Source organism: Grammomys surdaster, unplaced genomic scaffold (genome assembly GCF_004785775.1).
Source record: "Grammomys surdaster isolate TR1022 unplaced genomic scaffold, NIH_TR_1.0 125742, whole genome shotgun sequence".
NCBI classification, from domain to species: domain Eukaryota; kingdom Metazoa; phylum Chordata; class Mammalia; order Rodentia; family Muridae; genus Grammomys; species Grammomys surdaster.
In genome coordinates, this window is record NW_021620574.1 from 96,284 (window position 1) to 120,390 (window position 24,107).

General features: G+C 46.1%; 1 protein-coding gene across 1 annotated transcript in view; it reads right to left on the minus strand.

Annotated features, from left to right (window-relative positions):
- Positions 1-1,098: 1,098 nt before the first annotated feature.
- Positions 1,099-24,107, minus strand: part of Dip2b (disco interacting protein 2 homolog B) — a gene marked incomplete at its 5' end in the record, with an annotated part of 109,850 nt that continues 86,841 nt past the window's right edge. The window contains 10 exons of the mRNA XM_028788260.1: positions 1,099-5,319; positions 8,020-8,143; positions 9,212-9,389; positions 15,176-15,250; positions 16,632-16,689; positions 18,077-18,138; positions 19,734-19,904; positions 20,721-20,889; positions 22,772-22,902; positions 23,354-23,463. Of these exons, the coding sequence (XP_028644093.1) occupies positions 5,067-5,319; positions 8,020-8,143; positions 9,212-9,389; positions 15,176-15,250; positions 16,632-16,689; positions 18,077-18,138; positions 19,734-19,904; positions 20,721-20,889; positions 22,772-22,902; positions 23,354-23,463 (1,331 nt within the window). The remainder of the gene's footprint in view (positions 5,320-8,019; positions 8,144-9,211; positions 9,390-15,175; positions 15,251-16,631; positions 16,690-18,076; positions 18,139-19,733; positions 19,905-20,720; positions 20,890-22,771; positions 22,903-23,353; positions 23,464-24,107) is intronic.

Genomic DNA, 24,107 nt, shown 5'->3' on the forward strand with positions numbered 1-24,107 from the left:
GAATAGCTACTGAGAAGGAAAGTTACTGAGAAAACACACCAGGGCTGGGGCATTGGTGGCACACGCCTTTAATCCCAGCACTTGGGAGGCAGAGACAGGCGGATTTCTGAGTTCGAGGCCAGCCTGGTCTACAGAGTGAGTTCCAGGACAGCCAGGGCTACAAAGAGAAACCCTGTCTCAAAAAAAAACAAAACAAAACAAACAAACAAACAAAAATCCACCACAGCAGGGCTGAGTGTTAACAGCCTCGCCCCAGGAGCCCCAGGGTGCAAAGATAACTGACTCCTGCAAGTGGTTCTTTGATACAGGCAAGCTCTCTCTCCCCTACAAAATAAATACAAATGTAGTAACACTGAGGGTGTGGAACAAGGGGCTGGAGGCAGCTTGGCAGTTTAGACAACCTGCTGTACTCGAAAGAGCCTCAGATTTGGTTCCTGGCACCCACCTAGTGACAACCATGTCTACCCAGTTCCATGGGATTCACTCACTGCCTTCTGGCTCTTCAGGCATTCGCTCAGTGCTCAGGCAAAACACTTAGATAAAAATAGCAAATAAATCCTTAAGAAAACAAACCAATTATTAAAAAAAAAAAACAATAAAGGATGGAGAGATGGCTCAGAGGTTAAGAGCACTGACTGCTCTGCCAGAGGTCCTGAGTTCAATTCCCAGCAACCATGTGGGTGGCCCACAGCCATCTGTAATGATATGGGAAGCCCTCTTCTGGGCTGCAGGCAGACATGCAGGAAGAACACTGTATACATAAATAAATAAATCTTAAAAAACAAACAAAAGACCCCATAAAATTTGAAAAATCACCCCAAGGTTAAAAAAAAAGAAAATTTCTGACAACCACTTTCTTGGCTTGCAAAATGACACTGCTGTCCTCTGACCCAGTCTCCTTCAGTTGTGCCAGCTCTGGAGCACTGCCCTTAGATGGCTGTAGAGTCACCTTCTCACCTTACACTCTGCAGTTGTGTACGATCAATCCAGGAAAGGGGGCGTGGCTCAGGGCTAGAGCAAATGCTTAGCCCGAGAGAGGCCTGGGGTTCAATCTCAACACCACCCAGCCCCTCCCCGAGTGTGAAGGATTAAACATAATCAAGCATCAATATTTATTAACACAAGACAAAGGAAACACATTCAATGAGTTAATAGAACACTGTCCAGCCAGATGTTAAATTTAAAAATGTATATCTAATCTAATTTCAAATAAATAAAAAAAACCCTTTATACATAATTACACAGTACTATAGTTTGAATTTGACAGGGGTTGATATCTTGACAGGAAGTAAACAAAACAGCATTTAGGATCAGAAATCTTCATGTGTCTTTGCAGTCTCTTCCTCAGGACGAATCTCATGACTCGTCTACATATGCCTAAGTCAGGGCTGTTGAGTGGTAAAGCAAAGGCCTACTGTGTGTACAGAGGACTGCAGCCTCTGCCTCCACACACCCATGGTTTTACATCCAAGCAGACAACACAAGGAACGCTAAGGCAGGTTACGTTAGAGTTCCAGGGCAAGGTGACAGACAACTCATTGCTTTAGTTTAAAATTCCTGGATATTCAAGGAAAGAAACTTATTTGGCCAAGATATTGAGCACCATGCCTGGGGCAGAGACCTTAAAGGAGCCTAAGGCCTCAGGCTCTTTGAGATTCCAGGAGACCAAGAAGCAAGCGCCCAGGGACTAAGGTGAGGAGATAGGCCATGGTCCCCGACAGCAGAGGACTTGGTTCTGGGAAGGATGGGGTCTCTGTGTGCATGGTGGGCATTCTGAGGGCTCAGGCTCTCAGGATGTGTGCAGCTAGAATTCCCTGATCCCCCTCAGGCCCTCTCCTGAGGACTGAGGCTTCACAAGTTTCCAGATGAGAAGACTTCTCTTGTCAGGTGTGGCAGGTTGCAGAAGCCTGTGATTTCAGCCCTGGAGGCTGGGGCAAGAGCATCAAGTTCAAGGCCAGCAAAGACTATACAATAAAAGACTCCCCCACCCCTCACAGACACATACATAAAAAAACAAGAAAAGAAAAAAGTTTTTTTTTTGGTAATTAAGATGGGGTTTACTCTTGGTCCCCTTCCCTCCCCATGTTCAGTGGTCAGGAATTTCTGCAGGTCTTTTTGTTTTATTAATAATGGATTGCCAGGACTGCTTTCCTTGTCAGTTCAACCACAAAGCTTCCATTGAATGTGGAAAGGGCTAAAACCATGATGCTATCAAGGGAAAACAAACTTGAGTCTGAGATAGACCTCAGGGGTCCATCTCAAACCCCATCAAGGTGGAGTACTAACCTGTGAGTTTCCTCAGGGACAGTTCTGAGGTCATGTTCCTCCACTAGTAAAGTCTGGCTTTGGGGGATGGACTCAAAGAAAAGTAACAGGAAAATAAAAAAAGTAGTCATTATCAGAAGGGTGAAAAAACTAGAGGTCTGGGCAAGGCATGAAGGTGTCTGCTGCAATTTCAATACTCAGGACAGAGAAAGGAAGACCAGAGGTTCCAGGCCAGCCTGGGCTACATGGGATGAGCTCAGTAGTAGGATGTTTGTTAGCACAAGCCCTGTGTTTCACTCCAGCGTTGTCTTAAAAAAGATGACCTGGGAATGACTGGCTGGGAGCTGGCCAGTGAGATGGACAGGATACAGTACTGTGCTTGAAGGAATGATGGCAAGCTGGACTGACCAGTATGGTGGTCACTAGCCAGGTTCGGCTACTGAGACCTGAAACGGCTAGCCTGAACTAAACACACACAGGATTTCCGAAATTATAGAACAAATTTTATATCAAAGTAATAGTACTTTTGGTAAATATATTAAAATGATATCATATGCTCTAAGAAATGTTTAAATGCTGTATTTAGCTGGGTGTGGTGCTGCATGCCTTTAGTCCCAGCCCTCAGGAGGCAGAGGGAGGAGGATCTCTCCGAGTTTGACACTAGCCTGGTCTAACAGAGCGAGTTATAAACAGCGAGGGCTAAACAATGAGACCTTTTTTTTTTTTGTTTGCTTAAAGTAGTTATTAGTAAAGTTCAAAGTACAGACACGGTTCACATTACATTTGTTTAGATAATGTGTCCTGGATAGTGACACAAAGTTAATAATTTGCATTTGTCAGAGTTATGAGTCAAGTCAGTTTGCCTAAAGTTTTTTTCATAGAACTTGGGGACTGTTAACATGGAGCTGTCTGATACCCAGGCCCTGCTTTGCTTAGGGGGTATCACAGACCATTTAAAGAGCCACACATGGCAGAACATTGTAAACCCAGTGGGGGGTTGGGGGGGGACAGCCTGGACTGTATCAAAGACCCTGTCTCAAAAAAAACAAAAAACAAAAAAAAGCAAAACAATTAGTTTTAAGACTTTCAAACTAAGCAGGCCATTTCCTTTGTAAAGGAATGGATCCTGAGATGGATGTCACTGTGCCCAGGGGGTGACATTCCTTCCCTGTAGACCCCAACATCTCCCTCATCTCATGCAGACCAGTCGTTCCCAAGTGCACAGGCCTGAAGTGGCAGCAGAGACCTTCCTTCTGTGGAGCAGATCCAAGGAAGAGGACTATGGAGAGGGCCAGAGAGGCCACGCTGTGAGACAGAGGACAGCCCGACAGTGCTGCCTGCTCATGAGTCTGCTCTTGGCTTAATAAACCTTATTTTTAGGGTAATTACAAGTCTTAAAAATTGCTTAAAAACAGATTTAGTTTACAGGATGTTACAGTGGGGTAAATAATATGTATTATCAAAATAGTCTAAATAAATATTTACACAATAGACCAGAATGGGTCAAAGAGAACCATTCTGATTTAACAGGTTAATTCTTTTTCACTTGAGGTTTTCTTTAATTTTTAAAAATATTTCTGTAAGAAAAAATAATAAAATTTAACTATATTCAAATACATGAAGTTTCAGACCAAAGAATGGAAACTGCGCCAGAAGCCAAACTCAGTCCCACACTGAGTGTGGCTCAGGCACCAGTTATTTCAAAAGAGTTTCTTGCATCTATCAGACTTCCCTGTTTCAGAGGAGCCTGACTATTCTGGCAACGCAAACTGGTCATTTGTAAGATGTGCGTACGTGCCCTGCAGTTCCATGAGCTGGCTCTCCCACTCCTTCCCAGCCTTTAGCGCTCACCCTCACAGACTTCTGAGGAAGAGCTCACGCCTCAGTTTTCAGGGGGACGATCTATACGTAAACTGCAGACACAGAGCATAGAAAAGCGGAAGATGGCAATTCTCCCGTAGTCACTCGAAGTGTGAAAGAGTTTCAACACTGGCCCGAGTGAACAGTTGCGGTTCCATAGAGTACGTCAGGAACTGATGAATCTTAGTTATGTCTGAATTCTGACATGAGTGTTTTTCAGCTTAGTGGAATGGGTTGAAGACTTCTTAGAAGCTCAGGCTAATTCTCGGGGTATAAGCTTTATAAACAAGCACAGGCAGCTTTAGTTTTAGAACACCCCACTGAAGGCTGTGCTGCTGGGCCAGCCGCTCCCACCAGTGTGCCCTCCAGCGGAAACTCAGCTACCCAGGCTGCAGCTAAGCAAGGGGATTGCCTGGTTGTTTAGTTGAATTATGTGTTCTTATTTACACATTTAAACACTGGTCAGAATGTTTATAATGGAGAGTCAGACACAGAAAGTAGTTCTCATGTGGGTTACTTGATTTGCTTATGGGCTGACTCAAGCTCGGTAGTTTCATGTTAAGAAACCCTGCAGAATGCCTGACTACAGGAAATGGCAAAATACAGTACAAGTGGGGAACTCAGGTTACCCCTTCATGTGAATTCATTAAACTCCCTTTCAAACGTCTAAAAGGTTAGGTAAAAATGCAGGTCTATATACCATATGAGGGTAGCGCAACATGCGTGTAACTGCTTTAGTAACGTGCTGTCGCACATGCCAGAGCCTAGGTCTGACGGACTGTCACCATGTTTTCGGTGCTACCACAGAATTCCCCTTTCCTGGGTGTTCTGTGACTGCAGAATACCACAGGATGAGATGAAGGCTGTACTGGAGCCATCTTCGTGTCAGCTGAAAGCCTGCTCCTAGCCACAGGTCTTTCCTGTGGCCTCTCCAGTGCTGGCTACATGTTGTAAGCCACATAGATAGGGTCTAACTGGTCGGCTAGGAAGCTGTCTCGGAGGTGCATCCTCTGCTTCTCTCCTCTGGAGTTGATGGGGACAACCCCCGGGTCCACAACAACCACAACACCAACGATGAGGTAATGCTCTTCCAGGACCACATTGGTCACGAGAGGAACCAGGTCCAGGGCTTCCTGTTCAGAGCCACACAGTTCCACAACAACCACCAGCAAGTTGGTCCATGTGAACACAGCACTGCAATTACAGTAACATTCAGTTAACATTCATCCTTTAAAAACACACATTCTGATTTTACCACTACGGGTGTTCACCTACATTTATGTAAGTGTACCACGTGCATGAAGGGCCTGAGGAAGTCCGAAGAGAATGTGGGTTCCCTGGAACTGGCTGGCTGTGAGCTAATATGTGGGTTAGAGCCTAGGGCCTCTGCAAGAGCAGCAAGTGCTCTTAATGGGTAAGCCATCTCTCCAGTTCCTTGTGGGGAGGATACTTGCACTATGGGGTGTGAAGAGTCAGGAGCAGTTGAGGCAGTCAGTTCTCTCCTTCCACAATGTGCTTCTGGGGCTTCTGTTCAGGTAGTTTGTTCCTGAACAACTTGGCAGCAAGTTCCTTTCCCTGTGGTGCTATCTCGAGGGCCCTCGTCTTTTGTACTTTCTTCTGAGACTTCTGCCCATTTCCCTGAGAACCCTGTCTCTCCTGGATGAAGTCAGAGGCCAGCAGCCATTTATGTAAACGGCTGACTGCTGGGCTTGCCATCTAGGACTCTGAGAGTGGGATTGCCTGCACCGAGGACACAGGTGTTTGACAGTTTGGAACAGAGGAAAGACAAAGCACTAGCTCAGGAAGGAGGGACTGGATACAGGTGTTCACAGCTTCAGAGGTAGGAGAATCAGCAAGTCTTAATGGTGTACCTGTCCCTTGCTTGTAACCTATTCTGAGACTCAGGGCATTTACAGAAGCGCAGTTCTTTCTATAACTCTTCAACGTAAGTGTTGTTTGTCTGAGAGATCTCTGTCGCTCAAGTGAGTGAGTATGTCTGACTTTATTTAAGCTCCCCATCCATCCCTGCAAGGCAGAACTTCTCTGTGTAGCTGTGGCTATTCTGGTAACACCTTCATAGACCAGGCTGGCCTCGAAGAACTCAGAGATCCATCTGCTTCTGACTACCAAGTGCGGGGATTATAGGTGTGTGCCATCGTATTTGGCTTACTTAAACTTTGTTGAACACAATTTCTGTTGTTTGCAATATAAGTTTCACTGAGCAGATCACTACACCAAAAGGTCTGAACTGGCTTTTGACATACAATGCCTAACTGATATTTAAAATGATTCTGATTATATAGCTGTAAGTGATATTTGGTTGTACTAAAGTCAAATATCTAAAATCTGTTGTGGAACCAACTTCCCTACATGCTTTCCAAAACATTCTTCATGTAAAGATGTTCTTGTTTTAATCAATTTTGTTTAAATTTGGGGAGAGACTCTAACCCATGCGAGCCGAAAGACCATTTTTTTTGTGTGTTTTGGGACAGGCTCTCTTCACTGGGTAGCCCAGGCTGGTCTAGAACTCCAGAGTTCCTGCATTAGCCTCCATAGTCCTGCAAGGCAAGAATATCTTTTTGGAAAGCATGTGCAACTATTGTAGAAACCATGGTTATGCAATAGGGGACAACCTGGAGAGGACACAGGAGTTAAACGGAGAAGAAACACCCTACATTCTCCATCATTAAAAGCCAAGAATAATACTTGGGAGGGAGAGGCAGGTGGATCTCTATGAGTTTGAGGTCTATACAAAGTGAGCTGTAGGACAGCTAAGGCTATGGAGAGAGACACTGTCTCAAAACAAATAGACTAACAAAACAAAGGATGAGGGGCTGGAGAGATGGCTCAGTGGTTAGGGGAACTCGCTACTCTTGCTGATGACGGGAGCTCTGACTCCAGTATGTATAGGTTGGGCAGCTCAGACCACCTGTAACTCCAGCTGCAGGGGATCCAACACCCTCTTCTGGACTCCATGGTACCTGTGTATATGTGGTACTGAGACACACACACCAGGTAAAAACAAAAACAAACAAAGATATAAAAACCCAGAAAGAGGGGCTGGAGAGATGGCTCAGCAGTTAAGAGCACTGGCTGCTCTTCCAGAGGTCCTGAGTTCAATTCCCAGCAACCACGTGATGGCTTACAACCATGGGATCTGATGTCTTCTTCTGGTGTGTCTGAAGACAGCTACAGTGTACAATACCCAGAAAGGAAATCAGTAGGTAAAACACAGTTTTAATTTTAATGAACTTCCCATCAGTATGAGGTAGGATAATCCCTGATAGGGGAAATTCAGGCGAGTCTCTGCAATTGGAATCAGGTTAGATGGTAACCCCATCTTTTTCTCCATCTCCCTCTGATGGTTTAAGAAGCACATGCTGGTTTGATCCTTTTGGTAATCAGGAAGCACAAGGAAGTGTGGGAAGGTGAGCCTTCATTATCAGTAATTTTTGTAAACATTATTTATTATGCAGGGAGAGGAAGCGTGTGTGTATGCCACAGCCCACAGGTGGAGGCTAGAGGACAGCCTGTGGGAGTCAATCCTTTCCTTCTACCATGTGGGTTCAGACTTGTGTGGTAAACTCTTCACCTACTGGGCCACCGAGCAAGTCTTTAAAGTCATGGCCATCCTTCCCACATTAGCAGACTTCCTAGAGGCAGGTGACCTGTGCTTCTGTTTATGAGAGTGTGCCCTTACACACTGACTCAGTTCCACAGTGGCTCAGGCGAACAGACTTCGAGGCCACCGTGGACTGTGAAACAAGTAGGAAGTTTTTCTTACTCTTGAAGGTGCCACATGGGCAGGTGGCATTGGGACAAATGGCTGACTAACCAGAATGATTTTCATCATTACTAAAGCTGAAGTGAGAATACGTTGTACAGGGAAATTACCATTCAGCAATGCTCCTGTGGACGCGGGACACGGAGGTCTCTATATCTATAGGATGGTATCGTAGTCCCCTCAGCTCCAGTGTCTCATCCAGCGCACCCACCACATACAAGGCGTCATGACGTTCTGAAAGAAGGAAGAGGAACAGGCTCAGACCCCCACCACATACAATAAAGAGTTGGCATTAAGAGCACAGGGTTGACATAGCTAGTCAGCTAGCTGTGAGTCTGGGCGAACTCGGAAAGGTCGTGAGTCCTGCTACCTGCTCTGTGGGAAAGAGCTAAGGACAAACGGCTCTGTGAGGAGCACATCCTTGAGTGTGAATTGAGGGTGGCTTGGCAGGTGAACCTGGATGAAGGTGGAAGGAGAGGTGGCCCCATGGTACATGTGAACACACATTTTTGTCTTTTCTTTTTTTTCTAACACAGGGTTTCTCTGTGTAGCCATGGCTGTCCTGGAACTCACTCTGTAGACCAGGCTGGCCTTGAACTCAGGGATCCACCTACCTCTGCCTCTTGAGTGCTAGGTTTAAAGGTGTGTGACACGGTCACCTGGCTACACTTTTTAAAAAAAAAAGACATTTATTAAAAAGTCTTTATTTTTATTTTATGTGTATGACAGGGACAAGAGAGTGGAGTTACGGGTGTGAGTTGCTATGTGGGTGCTGGGAAGCAAACTTGGGGCCTCTGGAAGAGCAACCAGTGCTTTTAACCAGTGAGTTATCTGTCCTGATCCACGCAATGGCTTCTTTTTAGTTATTACTTTTTATTTGTATGTATGCGTGTGTTTATGTGTGCATATGTGCATGTGAGTGTAGGTGCCCTCAGAATCCAGAAAAAGGTATTGGATTCTCCTGTACTCAAAATGGTGTGCAAGTGCAGAAGAGACAAAGAATAGCTATCCTGGGAGCTTGGTCAGCGCTCGTTCTATTCTGCCTGGGGTGTAAACTGATCCTAAGGAGCACCTCTAGGTTACAAGCTGTCCTAACACCCTGTTCTACGATACTCGTGGCAGTTTTAAGGGGTTCTCTTCCAGATAGTCCTCAAGGGACAAAGGTTACTTCAAATGAGTATCATTACTTCAACTATATATTCAAGAGACACAGAGAGGGGCTCTACACTCCCCAGGCAGTTCAAACAGGCTGGCCAATGATGTAAACAAGGCAGCCGGGAAGAGAACAGGGCTGGAAGATACCTCCAGTGGCTGCAGTGAGCTCAGTCCTGCGGACGAACCCGAGGTATCCCGTCCGGGCCCAGAGTGTCTGGGCAGCGTCTCCGAAGCTCAGACGGGTATTGAAATGATCCGCTTGAAGAGTCTCGCTATCGTAGATGGTGTAGTAGCCGCTGGCCGTGTGGGGGCTATTCACCCAGATCTACAGGAGAAGGAAAGAGGACAGCAGTAGTTTCGTTCTCCTGGGACATCTAGATGATTTCAATTAAAAACATAAACAAACTCATGTCCACATTAATGACACAAGCACAACAGTAGGTAGCTAACAACTACCTGGCATTTACTCTCTGCAGGATTTAACTGGCCTGCTCTCTATCAGTTCTGACACACAGGATGGCCACACAGTTGGGCTTTTTTTTTTTTTTAATTTCAAGACAGGATTTCAGGGTTTCTCTCTGTAGTCCTGGCTCACTCTGTAGAACTCAGAAATCTGCCTGCCCCTGCCTCCCAAGTGCTGGGATTAAAGGCGTGTGCCACCACAGCCCGGCCTGGCCACATGGTTGTTATTTTCACTATAGAGACAGAAAGACAAGTCTAAAGATTCCCGTAAGTTCCAGGACTAGAAAGGAGGCCCTGCCCTGGTGGCTGGCACCAGAGGCTGTGCTCTTAACCACTGGACTGCACTGCCTTGTTGGTTCATTTTTCACTGGCTTCCAGAGTCCTGCAGAAGCACCAAGGCATGGCTGAACACTTGTAATGTAACTGTGGCACAAGGCTTGGGGTGACACCACAGGACACTGCGTTTGCCATGTAAATAGGGTGACAGCTGACAATGGGGATGGTACCAGCCACTAGGTTTGTCTAAACCTTACAGGCAGCCTGATTTTGTACACTGCAGATACAGGTAACATGAACTTAACTATCGTGGGATACCATCCCACTACATTTGTAAAAGCTCAGCGATTGGGCTGTAGGAGAAGTAGGATGGAGTGAGGAAAGGAAGAAAAGAAGGAAGAGGAGGAGCTAGGAGGAGCAGAGATGTAGGAGCCATGGAGGACCATGCATGTATTGAGAGCAGTCCTGGGTAACAACTTGTATCTAGGTTAGTTAATTGGGTAACACTTTCAATTGTGTGGGCATCTTATTAATTGAGCACTACAAACATATAAAGCCATTGGATAATCTTTAAGGATTAGAGTCTTATTTCTACCAGGTACTGCGTGGATGGCAGGATGGTCTAGGCCCAGACTAGCCTTGTGGAGACAGCATGGTAGATTGGCAGAGCCATCTTCCATGCTGGCATCTCATGGGTTCAAGGGCCGGTGTTCAGGAACATGGCGACACTGTATCTACAAGCCAGATTGGGTGCCACAGATATAATTTTTAACTGTAACAAAGTGGCACACTAATGTCTGGCACAAATTAACTAGAAATTTAAGTCTATTTCACCTGAGAGTAAAAGTTGTATTTTTTTTTCAGAAAAAAGTGGGTGAGTAGTGCTAAGACAAGTCAAATGATTCCTAGAAGGGAACCTTGAACAAAGAAACTGCAGGCTGAGGTCCCCTGCTGTGGGGAAACCCAGGTTGCTTTTTGTTAGGAAAAGAAGGAAGTAGCTTACTTTAGGGTAGAGAGATTTGAACTGTGAATTAAAATTGAGATTATTTGTTTTTAAGATAGATTTAGAAATAGTTTTGTCCGATTCATGTGGGGAATCTCACCTGTGGTTCGAAACAAAGATAGGTAGGGAAAATTTGTCTGTGGTTCTAGGTAGAGAACAGGCATACATTATTAGTTGCTCTGAGCCAAGAGAGCCAAATAAATAAGCCTCTGTTGTGGAACAGTTACTGATTTAAGTGTAAAGTTACAATAGAGATTATTTGCTTTTAGGAAAGATTTATAAACAGATTGTCCAAATCACGTGGGGAATTTCGCCCGCGGTTTGGAACTAAGATAAGGAAATTGTCACTGACCGTAAAGAATACAGTGTACAAATAGAGGCTGCCCTGGAGTAGAGAGACAAACAGATAGACGGCATAAATAAAAAGCTGTTCTAGGCAGAGGGACAAACAGAACGATAGTGTAAATCAGGTGTATTCAGATGATGTAAAGTTAAATTGCCTCACAGGAGACTTGGGTTCTGTCTAACATGGGCCCCACAGATACTCTGAGTTCATTTCCTGCTTGGCAAAATAGGAAAGGCCTAAGAATAGGCACATACAGTACTTTAGTTACTTCATTTATCTTAAATTGATTTTATTTTTCATGATTTTCAAGATAGGTGTGATTTTCAGTCTTGTTGTTATATTTTTCCTCTGGAAAAAAAGGTCAAAATAAAGGTTTTCCTAGTTACTGGCTCAAGAATATACTGTTTTGCGAAAAAGGTTTTGTCTGTGTTTTTCAGAAGAGATGATTAAAGCATTTCTTTCTTTTTTTCTTTTTTTTTCCGAAACAGGGTTTCTCTGTATAGCCCTGGCTGTCCTGGAACTCACTCTGTAGACCAGGCTGGCCTCGAACTCAGAAATCCTCCTGCCTCTGCCTCCCAAGTGCTGGGATTAAAGGTGTGCGCCACCATTGCCCAGCAATTAAGGCATTTCTATCTCCCAGAATTATATGGATCAGACATGACAGAAGTAGGTCTCTAGAAGTCTAGATTCCAGAAAATTCAAACAAAAAATTATCTTGATACTAAAATTTGTTTTGAGAATTGTATATTGTAGAATATACAGCTTTGGTGTATCTACTCATCAAGCAAGCTGAGCAGACCGGCTCGAACCTCTGATGTCCTGGAATTCCAGCTGGATACAGTGAAGACATTAGACGTCAGAGGCTTATCAATTTACCCTTCCCCCTGCTCCTCTTCTAATATCTCAACATCTGTATTCAGCTTGAAGAAGTTACTGAAGAGTCGGCACCCCAATTCCCTGGGCTTGGGGACTGAGGTGGTTAATAATAGGCTGTCCTTCTAGGGAAAAGTAATGGTTTTATTAGAACAGGGAGGAATAGCTACAATTGATTACACAGCCATAATCTATTAGTAGAAATCTGTGTAATTGTTACTAAGCTGAAGTTATAATTTCTTAGATGGTACAAAATTTATTTTCATGCAAATTCAAGGGCTTCATTGGTATATTTTCTTCTATTAATTCAAAACTTGTGGGTGCAAGGCTTAGACCCAGTCCTTCTTTAACTTTTTTTTTTTTTAAACTGATCTGAGATGGTTAGCCTATGAGTTAAGGGCCTAATAGCAATTACATGGCTCTGAGTTTATTGTTAGGGTATTTTCTAGATTTAATTAAAAATTATTGAGAGAGTTAACAGACAACAGTCCAGATTGCTTCACTTAGATAGTTGGTTTTCAAAAACGTCAAAAGTCCACAGAATTGACGTTACAAACATTTCTGTATTAATGTTTATTTGATTAGAGACCTGTCTACTCCCGACAGCTTCCCTGTCTTGGATTCTAAGAAGAAATTGAGCATCTTTGGAGTTATTCCAGTTTTGGTGAGACAGCCATGAGGCAAGAATTGCCTCTTTTCATCTACAGACAAATTACTGTCCAGAAAAGGACACACTTGCGGAATAGATGACTGATTATATCTGCCAAGACAGAGTAATCAGCCCTTAATAATTCTGCATCACTAGGTCTGTCAGATGATCCTGGGCCAGAAGGGTGAAGACCAGATGCTCCAATGTTTTGAAATAAGGGACTGTCCAGGTGTTCAGGGGTCTCTATAAATTGGCTAAGTTTTAGAAGCTATGCTTTGTGCTTTCCATATCTTCAGTTAATTCAGTCATTCTGGATTTCTGACGGGGTTGAAGACTTATAGTCTCATAGCCAACCCAGGCTATTTACTTTGAGAGAACAGATTTGAGAGGATGGTTTTCAGATGATATTCATTCTAAAGCCAAGACATAAGCCAGGTACAGAACTGTAGTCTTTTAAGTTAAGATAGATGACAATAGTCTTTTTATTGACAATATATTGGACTGGGTGTTAGGTCTATCTTGTACCTTACTGTCACAAATTGGTATAGTTGTGCTCTAATTATATTTTGAGAGAAAGTTTTTTATGCTAACAAGAAGGGTGATATGTAGTGGGATGATATCCACTCAGCGATTTGGGCTGTATGAGAGGCAGGATGTAGGAGACATGGAGAGCCACGGGTCCAGGACCGTCCTCGGTAACAACTTATATCTAGGTTAGTTAATTGGGTAACACCTCTAATTGTGTGGGCATCTTGGTAATTGAACATTACCAAATATATAAAGCTTTTGGTTAATCTTTAAATATTAGATTCTCATTTCTACTGGGTACCACATGGATTGCAGGATGGTCTGGGGTAAGCCCAGCCTTGTGGAGACAGTGTGGTAGACTGGCAGAGACACCTCCACAATGGCATCTCATGGGTTCAAGGGCTGGTGTTTCTGGCTGGCCATTTCTAGCTGTGGCGCACGAGTGGCCTCTGGCCAGCGAACATGGTGGCAAGAGCTAAGCAGAGCCGCTGCTGCTTAGCTAGTTGGCCCAAGAAAACTTTAACAAACTATCACAACTATCCTTATGCGAGGTGCACATCATCAATACTAAAGCAGACAGTCTGACCTTGATAGGCTGGTAAACAGGTGTGGTGATATGAATGAGAACAGCCCCCATAGGCTCACATATTTGAATGAGTAATCACCAGGAAGTGGCACTATGCAAAAGTTTTATAAGGATCAAGAGGTGTGGCCTTGCTGGAGGAAGTGTGTCACTGAGGGTAGGCTTTGAGGTTTCAAAAGCCCAGGCCACGCCCAGAGTCTCTTTCTCTCTGTGTACAATCAGGATGTAGCTCTCAGCTACTGCTCAAGAGCCTGCCTGAATGTTGCCATGCACCCCACCATGATGATAATGGACTGTTATGGTTTGTATATGATATGCTCAGCCCAGGGAATGGCACTATTTGGAGGTATAGCCTTGTTGGAATAGGTGTGTCACCGTGAGTGTGGGCTTTAAGAGACCCATCCTAGCTGCCTGGAAGTCAGTCTTCCACTAGCAGCCTTCAGATGAAGACCTAGAACTCTCAACTCCTGATGCACCATGCCTGCCTGGATGCTGCCCTGCTCCTGCCTTGATGATGATGGACTGAACCTCTGAACCTGTAAGTCAGCTCCTGTAAATATTGTCCTTATAAGAGTTGCCTTGGGGGGCTGGAGAGATGGCTCAGCAGATAAGAGCACTGACTGCTCTTCCAGAGGTCCTGAGTTCAATTCCCAGCAATCACATGGTGGTTCACAACCATCCGTAATAGGATATGATGCCTTCTTCTGGTGTGTCCGAAGAGAACTACAGTGTATTCATATACATAAAGTAAATAAATCTTTAAAAAAAAAGAAAAGAGTTGCCAAGGTCACGGTGTCTATTAACAGCAATAAAATCCTGAGATATGGACTAAACCTCTAAAACTGTAAGCAAGCTCCCGACTAAATGTTTTCTCTTATAACAGCTGCCTTAGTCACAGTGTCTCTTCACTGCAACAGAACAGTGCCTAGGTGGTGGCAGAGGTAGCTCTGTCACCTGCACTTCCAAGACCCCCCCATTAAAGCTATGGCTCCATCAGCTTTCCTCAAAGATCCAGGAAAAGAGAAGAGTGGAAGAAAGGCTTACGAAGACTTCCACACTGAAGCAAAACCAACACACTTTGGAGTATAACATTTATGAGAATTAAAAAATGTATAGATAGGGCTCCCATGGCCCCAGCCCGTCACAAGCGGGGAGCAGGTAGGATTTGGCCAGTTTGCTTTCAGGTAAGGGGACAGCAGTGAACAAATCAGACTGTTTCTATCTAGGCTGATTCCAGTCTCAGCTTCCTCCTTCTGTCCCTTTCTATCACCAGCTCTCCAGGAAAACAGGATTCCTGATGGAGGGACTGGAGTTAAGTCCAGTTCTGTTGGCTCAGTGTGTGACCTCACGATCTTAGCTGATTTCACAGTGAAAATGAGATTCACACCTACCTCTCCCAGGTGAGAGTCTCCAACAGGTCCTTTGGTCTCAGGATTTACAATAACTACTTTTACTCCAGGTAAGATCTAAATCAAAGAGGAAATACAAATACTCAGTCCACCAAAACCTTGTAACTTTGGCTGTGGCTTAGCCTACTGGCCTGAGGCATGGTTCCCAACCCCAAACCCTGCAGTCAACCAATGACCTCTAGGAACCAGTTCCTCTAGGAACTGGACTAGGAATGGCAGAAGCTGATGAAGCAGCCATCACTCTAAGGGCCCTGAGGTGCTTTTCTGTTTGTTCACTGTCAATCTTCCTCATCTTAGTAGAGATGGAGGGCCAGTGAGTTGCACTCTGAAGCTAGAACATGGACCCAGACTGCCATCTCTTCAGGGGGATGAGAAACTTCAGCTCAAGGTTATAACAGCAAGACTCTGGTAAATAACTCAGCCACTCCCTTTTGGGTAAGCCTTCCCAAAGATAAGCAGTAGGGGGAGACACCCAGAGACCACGCCACAGGGAGCTCGGCCTATAGTAGGAGCTGCAATAGGAGGGAAAAGAAACACGTACTGGCCAGGCCCATGGGTCAGGAGTGTAGTTCAGCAGTCAGCCACTTGCCTACTATGTACAAGGACCTTTCTGGGCAAAAAGGCAAGGGGGTCATCCTGCCATTCTGGTTCCTGTCTCTTGCCCTGTTAATTTTTTAGCTTGGGTTTCTAAAGCCTGAGATTGACTACCCAGCTTTAAATGTCTAAAACCTAGAGAAAGGGAATAAAGAGTAGCCTCAGCCTGCCTTCATGAGATGACATTCCTGCTTCCATGTGCACCCAACTGCAGACAAGGACAATGAATGGCAGAGCCCGCACAAGCAGTTCCTCACAGTTCTGTGTTGTGACACCCGCTGGAGAGTAGGCAGGACCCTGAGATATGTTCTCAATCCTGTCCTCTGCCCAGACAGTTCTAGGTGGAGGGACAATGGAGGGGGGGTGAGGATGGAGGGGTGGGGTAAAGACAATGGAGGGGGACAATGGAGGGGGGTGAGGATGGAGGGGTGGGGTAAAGACAATGGAGGGGGGTGAGGATGGAGAGGTGGGGTAAAAGGATGCTCAGGGCAGCTGCTTGCTCCAGAGGCAGTGTTGCGTTCTGCTGCCTTGTTGGTGCTAGCTCTCCCACAGCCAGCCCCTCTTCTCCATCCTGACTTTCAGTGTTTATAGACGGAGCTGGCTCTCTTCAGGTGCTGCTTTTTTATCCGCTTTGCTGGCTTATCAGTAAGAATGGCATGTCCATGGGATTTAAATAATACAGAGATAATACAGAGATCGTGACGACATCTGGTCTTCATGCATCTGAAACCATCCACTAAGGGAAACTTGTGGGCTTTTCTCTACGCTCTACTGGACCCTTCCCTCAGGCTTCAGCCCTCTTCCTCCATCCCAGCCTTCCCTAGCAGCTAGCAGAAGAGAGTACCTTTCCAGACTCGGAGAGCAGGAGACTCTGGGGGGCACCCCGTTCCACAAGACGGACCCTGCAGAGAAACAGGAGTTAATGTCTACAGACTTTCTAAGACGGAGTTCAGTACTGCAGCTACGTCCTCAGGATGACTAACTGGGACCCCTGCTCCCAGAATGGGGCCTTCTCACACTCCACACACTTGATGCTCTGGGTCAGACAGAGTTTGCTGGGTTTCTATAGCAGCTCCCACTGTGACAACCAAAAATGTTCCCAGGCATGGTGAGATCTTAGGAGTCGAAAGGCAAGTCTCTCCAGAAAAGGACGCTGCTGTCAGACCGCCAGATACCGCAGCAGGTAAAGTGAGAGCACCAGTCTATCCTCAGCATCAAGTAAGAAGCCAAGTGCTCTGGCCCATGGCTCCGGTCCTGGGAGGTGGGGACAGCTAAGTCCACGAGGCTGCCCAGCTAGAGATCTTCTCAGAACTGACAAGTCACAGGTCTCAGAAAACAAGGCGGATGATTTCCAAAGAACCAAGTAACACCACCTGGTGTCGTTTTCTGGCTACACACACACACACACACACACACACACACACACACACACCCTACACAAACATTAAAAATAAAAGCAACCCAGCATGAGTATGGCCTGGGGTTTGCCTGGGCACACTGGGGACTAGCCACCAGCCTAATGTGCAAAGGGCTCCGTATTGCAGCATCATACTGTGAAACAAAACTAAAACATTCTCAGCCAGGGAAGAGAGGAAGCTGCTTCACAAACCAGGGACTCAGATACAGTCTTGTTTCAAAGCCCCTTCCCTGCCTCACGTTTCTTGTCTGCCTCATCTTTATTTTTGAATTGCAAAGCAAAGACACTATCCATCATTTGTTTTCTTGTTTGTTTTTCAGACAGGGTCTCCCTGTATAACTCTGGCTATCCTTGAACTTGCTATGTAGACCAGGCTAGCCTGGAATGCATAGAGATCCATTTGCTTCTGTTTGAGTGTTATGATTAAAGGCATGTGCCACCACACACAGCCCTACAGAAGTATATATTTATAGCTAAAAAGTAAGATTACATTTTAATTATAGAACAATACAGCAAGCCAGGCATGGTTCCACATGCCTATAATCTAGTAGAATCAGAGGCAGGAAGAAGTTTTAGGGCAGCTTAGGCTACATAACAAACTGGGGTTTCAAATCTTACTCAAACTCTTGGGTGATGAAAAACAACAACAAAACAAACAAACAAAAAAAACCCCCGCAAACCAAAAGCTAATGTCAACGAAGCAACTGTGAGAATTAAAGCCTTCCTTTCATAAACAAAATGTCCATCGTTTACCAATGACAGACACGAGTCCTTTCCCTTCCTGCATCTCCCCCCAAGATGTAAACAAGAACAGGACACGGGTGGGGGGGGGGATGCTGATGACATGGGGTCAAGCTCTGTGCCCACCATACCTGTCATGTCTCAGCGACTTCAGATCTACATATACAGTTGTTGGGTCAGGCCCTGAGGTTCCCTAAAGAAGAAGAAACCAGCACAATGTTTATTTAAAGTCTGAACGAGCTGTCTCTGTTCCACAGATGGGAAACGTCTGCTGTCAGAAAGCTCAGTCTCACTTTCTCTTGTGAGCCACCAAAGGTGGGGCTGGGGGTGGGGGTGTGGGTGGGGGATGGGAGCCTCGGGCCTGGTGACCTCTTCTCTCTCTCTGCAGCAGGAAAGCAGTACCAAGCCTGGGTTGGTGCTCTACTCAGGGCTCAGAGCAGGGGCTGACAAGAGCAAGGGGCACGATGGGACTCCACAGGAAAGCATTATGACATTTCCTGCAAGCCTCTTGACTTGGGTCCCAGGAGGCCTCAGAGTCTTAGTCACCCTCTCCTACCCTCAGCCATGCATGCACTTGCCTCATGAGCTGCCAAGCATGTAAAATCAGACTATTCTAGACCCACATGGAACAACACGGCAAAAGATACAGGTTTATTTTTAAAAGGCAAAATATGGGGGCCAAGAAGGCTGTATATCAATTAATGACATTGAAACAGGACTCAGAGAGGTTCCTGGAGCACTCTGTATGAAGGGAGACCATCACATGGAAGCCACTGGTTTGCTCTTAGCTGAGTGCTTCCCTAGTAACCTGCTGACCTGTAGGCCAACCCGAGGCAAACAAAGGTGTCATTTTATAGATGAATGTAAGAGATGTAGCAGGCAAGATAAAAAGCTTAAATCTCCACAGTGAGCAAGCAGAACCAGTCTCAGGCAGAGCAGTATGGCCTTGAAGACCCTACAGAGCCTCGAAGTCCACTGTGTGGGTCAGAAGACTGAAGCAGGAAGACTATGTGAGTTCAGGGTCAGGCAACTCTGTCTCAAAGACCAGAAGCAGCAACAAGAACTTCCTGGTGTTGGAGCTGGTCTGGAGCTGCTTATTTTCAAATGCTAAACACTGGTCCCCAGGATCTGGTTGCAGTCCAGACCAGCACTTTCTCCCATACACCAAATGATGTGTAAACTTTGGTCATTTTATTCTCTGACTGGTCAAATAAAAGTGGCTGACAGCCAATTACTGGGGAGAATAGAGTAGACAGGGCTTTGGTTCCTGGACTGGGGGGGTCATAGGTAGGGACCACAAGGGAGGAAGGAGAAAGAAGACAGGAGAGCAGGAGGTCTCCATTAGACAGGATGGACCAGAAGCACGTGGCCAAGACAAATGCCCCCTGAGGACAGACTGACAGCAGAAATAACCCAGGCTAGACTCAAACATCAAGTAACTTGGGGAGCGCAATTGAGAAATAGCCAGTCTAGTGTAAAAAACATTGCTGGGGGTGGTGTGGGGCTGGAGAGATGGTTCAGGGGTTAAGAGCACTGGCTGCTCTTCCAGAGGTGATGAGTTCAATTCCCAGCATCCACGTGGTGGCTCACAGCCATCTGTAATTGGATCTAATGACCTTTTCACATAAAATAAATAAACAAGTAAATCTTTTACAAAACATTGCCTAGTAATTGTGCTAATGCTGATTAAATAAATCCAGAGGACTCTGACTCAATTATTGGGGGTCTGGCAGCATCATTGTAAGAACTAATAGAGTTATTCAATACCACACAACAACATGGTGTTACCTGTAAACATATTGCTACATTGACTCTGGATCCGAAAGTGGTGCTGACAGCTCGAGGGGACAGACCGATGTCTTTAAAGAGCTTGGAGAAGGACTGCTGGAGGCTGATGCGGGGCCGCTCCTCTGCGACCACCACACAGGTCCGGATGCAGGAAAGGTTGATCCCTCGGGTCTGGAAGAAATTGATGCCAGAAACATAATTAGAAAGATCCCTTCTTGTTTAGGAAAAGCCAAGAGCTACCTTCTGGGTTCAGACATGGAGAAAAGTATTTTTCAGAAAAGAAATGACCAAATATCTAGGTACAATCAGCTGCAGATGGATCTACTCCATGTATGTCCTCTGGGGCTGGGACTGGGGCTGGGCCTGGGTGGGAAGCACTGGGCTGGGATGTACAGGCCCTGGATTTCACTGTCACCACCACAAAAAGAAGGGAGGGGTAAACCCCAAGCTTTTAGGCGTGTCTTCGCAGTGCTGTACTTCTTCTGTTCTAGCCACTTTCTCGAGTTTCTCGAGTTTCCTAGTCCTAGTAGAAAAGCAAGCCCAGAACTCCAGGCAGCTAGCTCCTCACCTCCTGCTTTAGTTCTTGGGTCCTATTTCTCTGTTACGGAATTCAGTACGCGACTTCCTCATATATGGTCACTGGATGCACATGAACAAGGACCCTGTTCCTCAGGGAGCGCCCGATCCCCAGTGTTTTGGGGTTTACATTTTACTGGGAAAATCTACCAGAGGGGAATTTCTCACACAGTATTATATAAATAGATCCTCTCCCTTTCCACAAAGAATAAAATTAGCTTTGAAAGAATGCACTAAATTAGGAAGAGGGCCATTCAAGTCCCTGCCGTTTACAAGCTATGCACTCAGTCCTGGACAGAAGAGGGCAAGGGCGGCTGGCATGCTGAGCAGCCTGCTCCTGCTGTACCAAGCCCCGCCCCACCTGTCAACCCTCTCAGCACTGCTCGCGCTCTCTCGTGTGGCCGCTCTCACCTTCAGCACCTCCACTTGGTTCCCCAGCCCTTTAGTGCAGAGCTCCATGACTGAGTAGGAGCAGAAGGTGTCTCTGATCTTGTACTGGTTGACAGTGGCGAGCCAGAGGAAAAGGTTGTTCTCCAGCTCCATAGGAGGGATCAAGACGGACTGGTGACCTGAATACACACTGCAAAGAAGAGGTGGAGAGCTGACACATTTATCCTCAGCATCTTAGCATCAGCAGGAAAGAGACAGCAGAGGGCCGTTGCTACAAGGCTGACCACTCCTCTTACTCTTGTATGACTCACAAGACACGTGACCAGAAAACAAGGCAGGCTACGGTAGGTGTGCAAACAAATTCATAGGAAGAGTCAAGAATGCCGGGCGGTGGTGGCGCACGCCTTTAATCCCAGCACTTGGGAGGCAGAGGCAGGCGAATTTCTGAGTTCGAAGCCAGTCTGGTCTACAGAGTGAGTTCCAGCACAGCCAGGGCTACACAGAGAAACCCTGTCTCAAAAATTAAATAAATAAATAAATAAATAAATAAATAAATAAAATAAATAAATAAAAAAAAATAAACCAGCATGCAGGGGGACTTGGAGCTGGAGCCCTGGAGGCTGGGTTTAGAGGAGCCATAGAGGTCCGGGCAAGGGATGGGGGGACGGTGAGGGCTGACCCACAAAGGTACGGCAGGGCAACAGAAGAAATGTGGGGTCACCTGGAAGTCTACAGCCATGACAGCTAACTCTGAAAACCCAGGACCAAGAGTCCAGTAACCACAGTTGGGGTCTGGGTCAATCCAGTCCAGAAAAGGCCTCATCAACTTCTTTCATGTAAAATGGGTAATTTGCCAGGGTATGAAGATGCAGAGAATACCACAACAGGAGGCCTTGAACTCATGGGCAACCTTCCATTTTAGTCTCCCAAGGGCTAGAATCATAGAAGGGAGCCACCATACTTTGTTCTTTTCCTTTTTCAAGAAGAGTTTTACTTCATTTTATGTCTGTCTGCCTGCCTGCCTATCTATTTATTTTGGTTTCTTGAGACAGGGTTTCTCTGTGTAGTCCTGGCTGTCCTGGAACTCACTCTGTAGACCAGACTGGCCTAAAACTCAGAGATCCACCTGGCTCTGCCTTAAAGTGCTGGGATCAAGGGTGTGAGCCACCACTGGGATTAACAGCATGCTACTCCAGCCACAGCCAGTTGTGGTGCTGTGGGTGCTAGGAACATGAGCCTTCTAAGAGAGAACAAGCAAGTGCTCTTAAGTGCTGAGCATCTCCCCAGCCCCTTTGTTCCTTATTGTGATGGGGTGTTGTTAGACAACCATGACTGCCTTACGATTCTCCTGCCTCAGCCTCCCAAATTTCCAGGATTACAGGTACACGTTACCATTCTTGCTCTTGTTGAATTTCTCCAAGTGCCAGAAGTGAGTTTAATGTATAGACAGGTATTGGAACAACTGACCCAATGAACACTATATGCAATTGGTATGTAGACAGAAAAATTGAAGATGACGCCTAAGTTTTTACCCTGGGCCCTGGTGGACAGCACTACCCAGATGGAAACAGGGACAGGAGGAAGGGGCTGGAGGAGTGACAGGGACTTGTGAGATCTGCACAGGAAGTGAAAATGCAGGCCTGAGATACGGGCTCCTGTCAGGCAGTGGAAAGAGCAGGGACTTGCCAGTCCGCAGGAAGCAGACTGGCAGGGCAGACCGCTGCGTTCCAGCCACATGATGTCACTGCCTTCCACTAGGCACTTCCTGCCAAGCCTAGGGGGCACATTCTGGCTGTCAAACGTGTCATATTTCACCCGAGAATCAGCCTTCTGACTTGGCTTTGCTTCTAAAACTAGGATTACAGGATGGAAGAGAAAGCAGGTATGGGAACAGTGCCATTTTCTGGGAGGCAGAAAATTCAGCGAGAATTAAAAACAGATGATACCAAACAAACATCAGCAACACATAAGGTGTTTAGATTTTGGAAATAGCCTGAATTTTCTTGAAGTTCACCAAACCAAGTGAGCTAAAGGAAGGGTGAGGTGGCCACATTTGGGCTTCTCCATCCTACCTGCAGAGACACCAGAGTGCAAAGCCAAGTCCACAGTAAGGGTCAAGGCAGATGGCGATCTGCCGGGAAGAGTACAACTCGCACTGGAGCTTGATGGCTCTGCAGAGAGCATTGACTGCAGAGTGGGACATCTGTGAAACAAGGGACACAGAAGGACGGATGTCACCCCGGGCAGAGGAGCTGCGCTCACCAGCCTCAGCCTCAGCCTCAGCTCCACAAACTCTCTCATCATGTGTGCGTTTTACTGCTTCACAGCCTAAACACAAACTAAGAAGACAGGTTTCCACTCCATAGCTGACAGTCCCATGGCATCTGGGTGAAGGCTGCAAACTGACTTTACCTAGAGCCCTTGCTATGTAAAGCATCTGTATCTGGACCCAGCACTTCATAGTGCAAATCCTCTGGGATAACTTTCTCCGGAAGAGCTGGCACTCAGATTTAAATATAGCCAGGACACTTGACCCACCCACTGGCATCTGGCACAGCTGGCTGGCCTCCACATGTGAGGACCCTGAGCAGTGCTCATGGCTGTTCACTGCAGTCTGGAAGCTCCCCAGCATGGAGCAAGCACTCCTGTGTTACCTTCACTCCTGTGAGCATGCCAGTTGTGGAAACACTAAAGTCAAGATATGCCAGCATCTCAGGCGTGGGTGGTTTATACAGCTGAGGTAACCGTTTCCTGGGTAAGTCATCTGTAAAACAAAGAAGATATTTGCTGTAAAGTGGACATGCTAGAACACAGAAACCATCGCTCCTTCACTGCTTCATGGCGTTCTAAGGCCAAGTCAGCTCTGGGGTGTGTGAAGGCCTGAGCTATTGTTGCCAACCCCGCAGCTCATGACAGTCATCCTCAGCAACACAGGGCTATGACGCCGCTGGCCAAAGGGTACCAGCGATTCCATACCACGAGAACTCTGCAGACGTCAGGAGCCTCCTGAAGAAGTTGGAAGGAGGCGTGCATCCCCTGGAACTGCAGTTACAGGTGATTGTGAGCTGCCGTGTGGGTGCTGGGAACTGAGCCTGAGTCCTTTGCAGGAGCAGCCAGTGCTCTTACCCCTGAGTCATCCCTCCAGCTTCCACACGAACCACTTTAAAAAGAACTGTGTATATGCTCAAAATGTATTAACTGTTGTAACACTTTCCTGTTAAACACCACTTACAGTTCAGTGTCTTGTATTAACCATGCATGGTGTGACGACACTGACTATAACCTGACAGGACCTGGAGTTCCCTTCTAGGTACATCTACCAGGGAGTTATTGTGAGCAGAACAAACTTTTCCTTCCTTATTTCACATAATACTTTATCACAGCAACGGTAAAAGTGACACAGTCCCT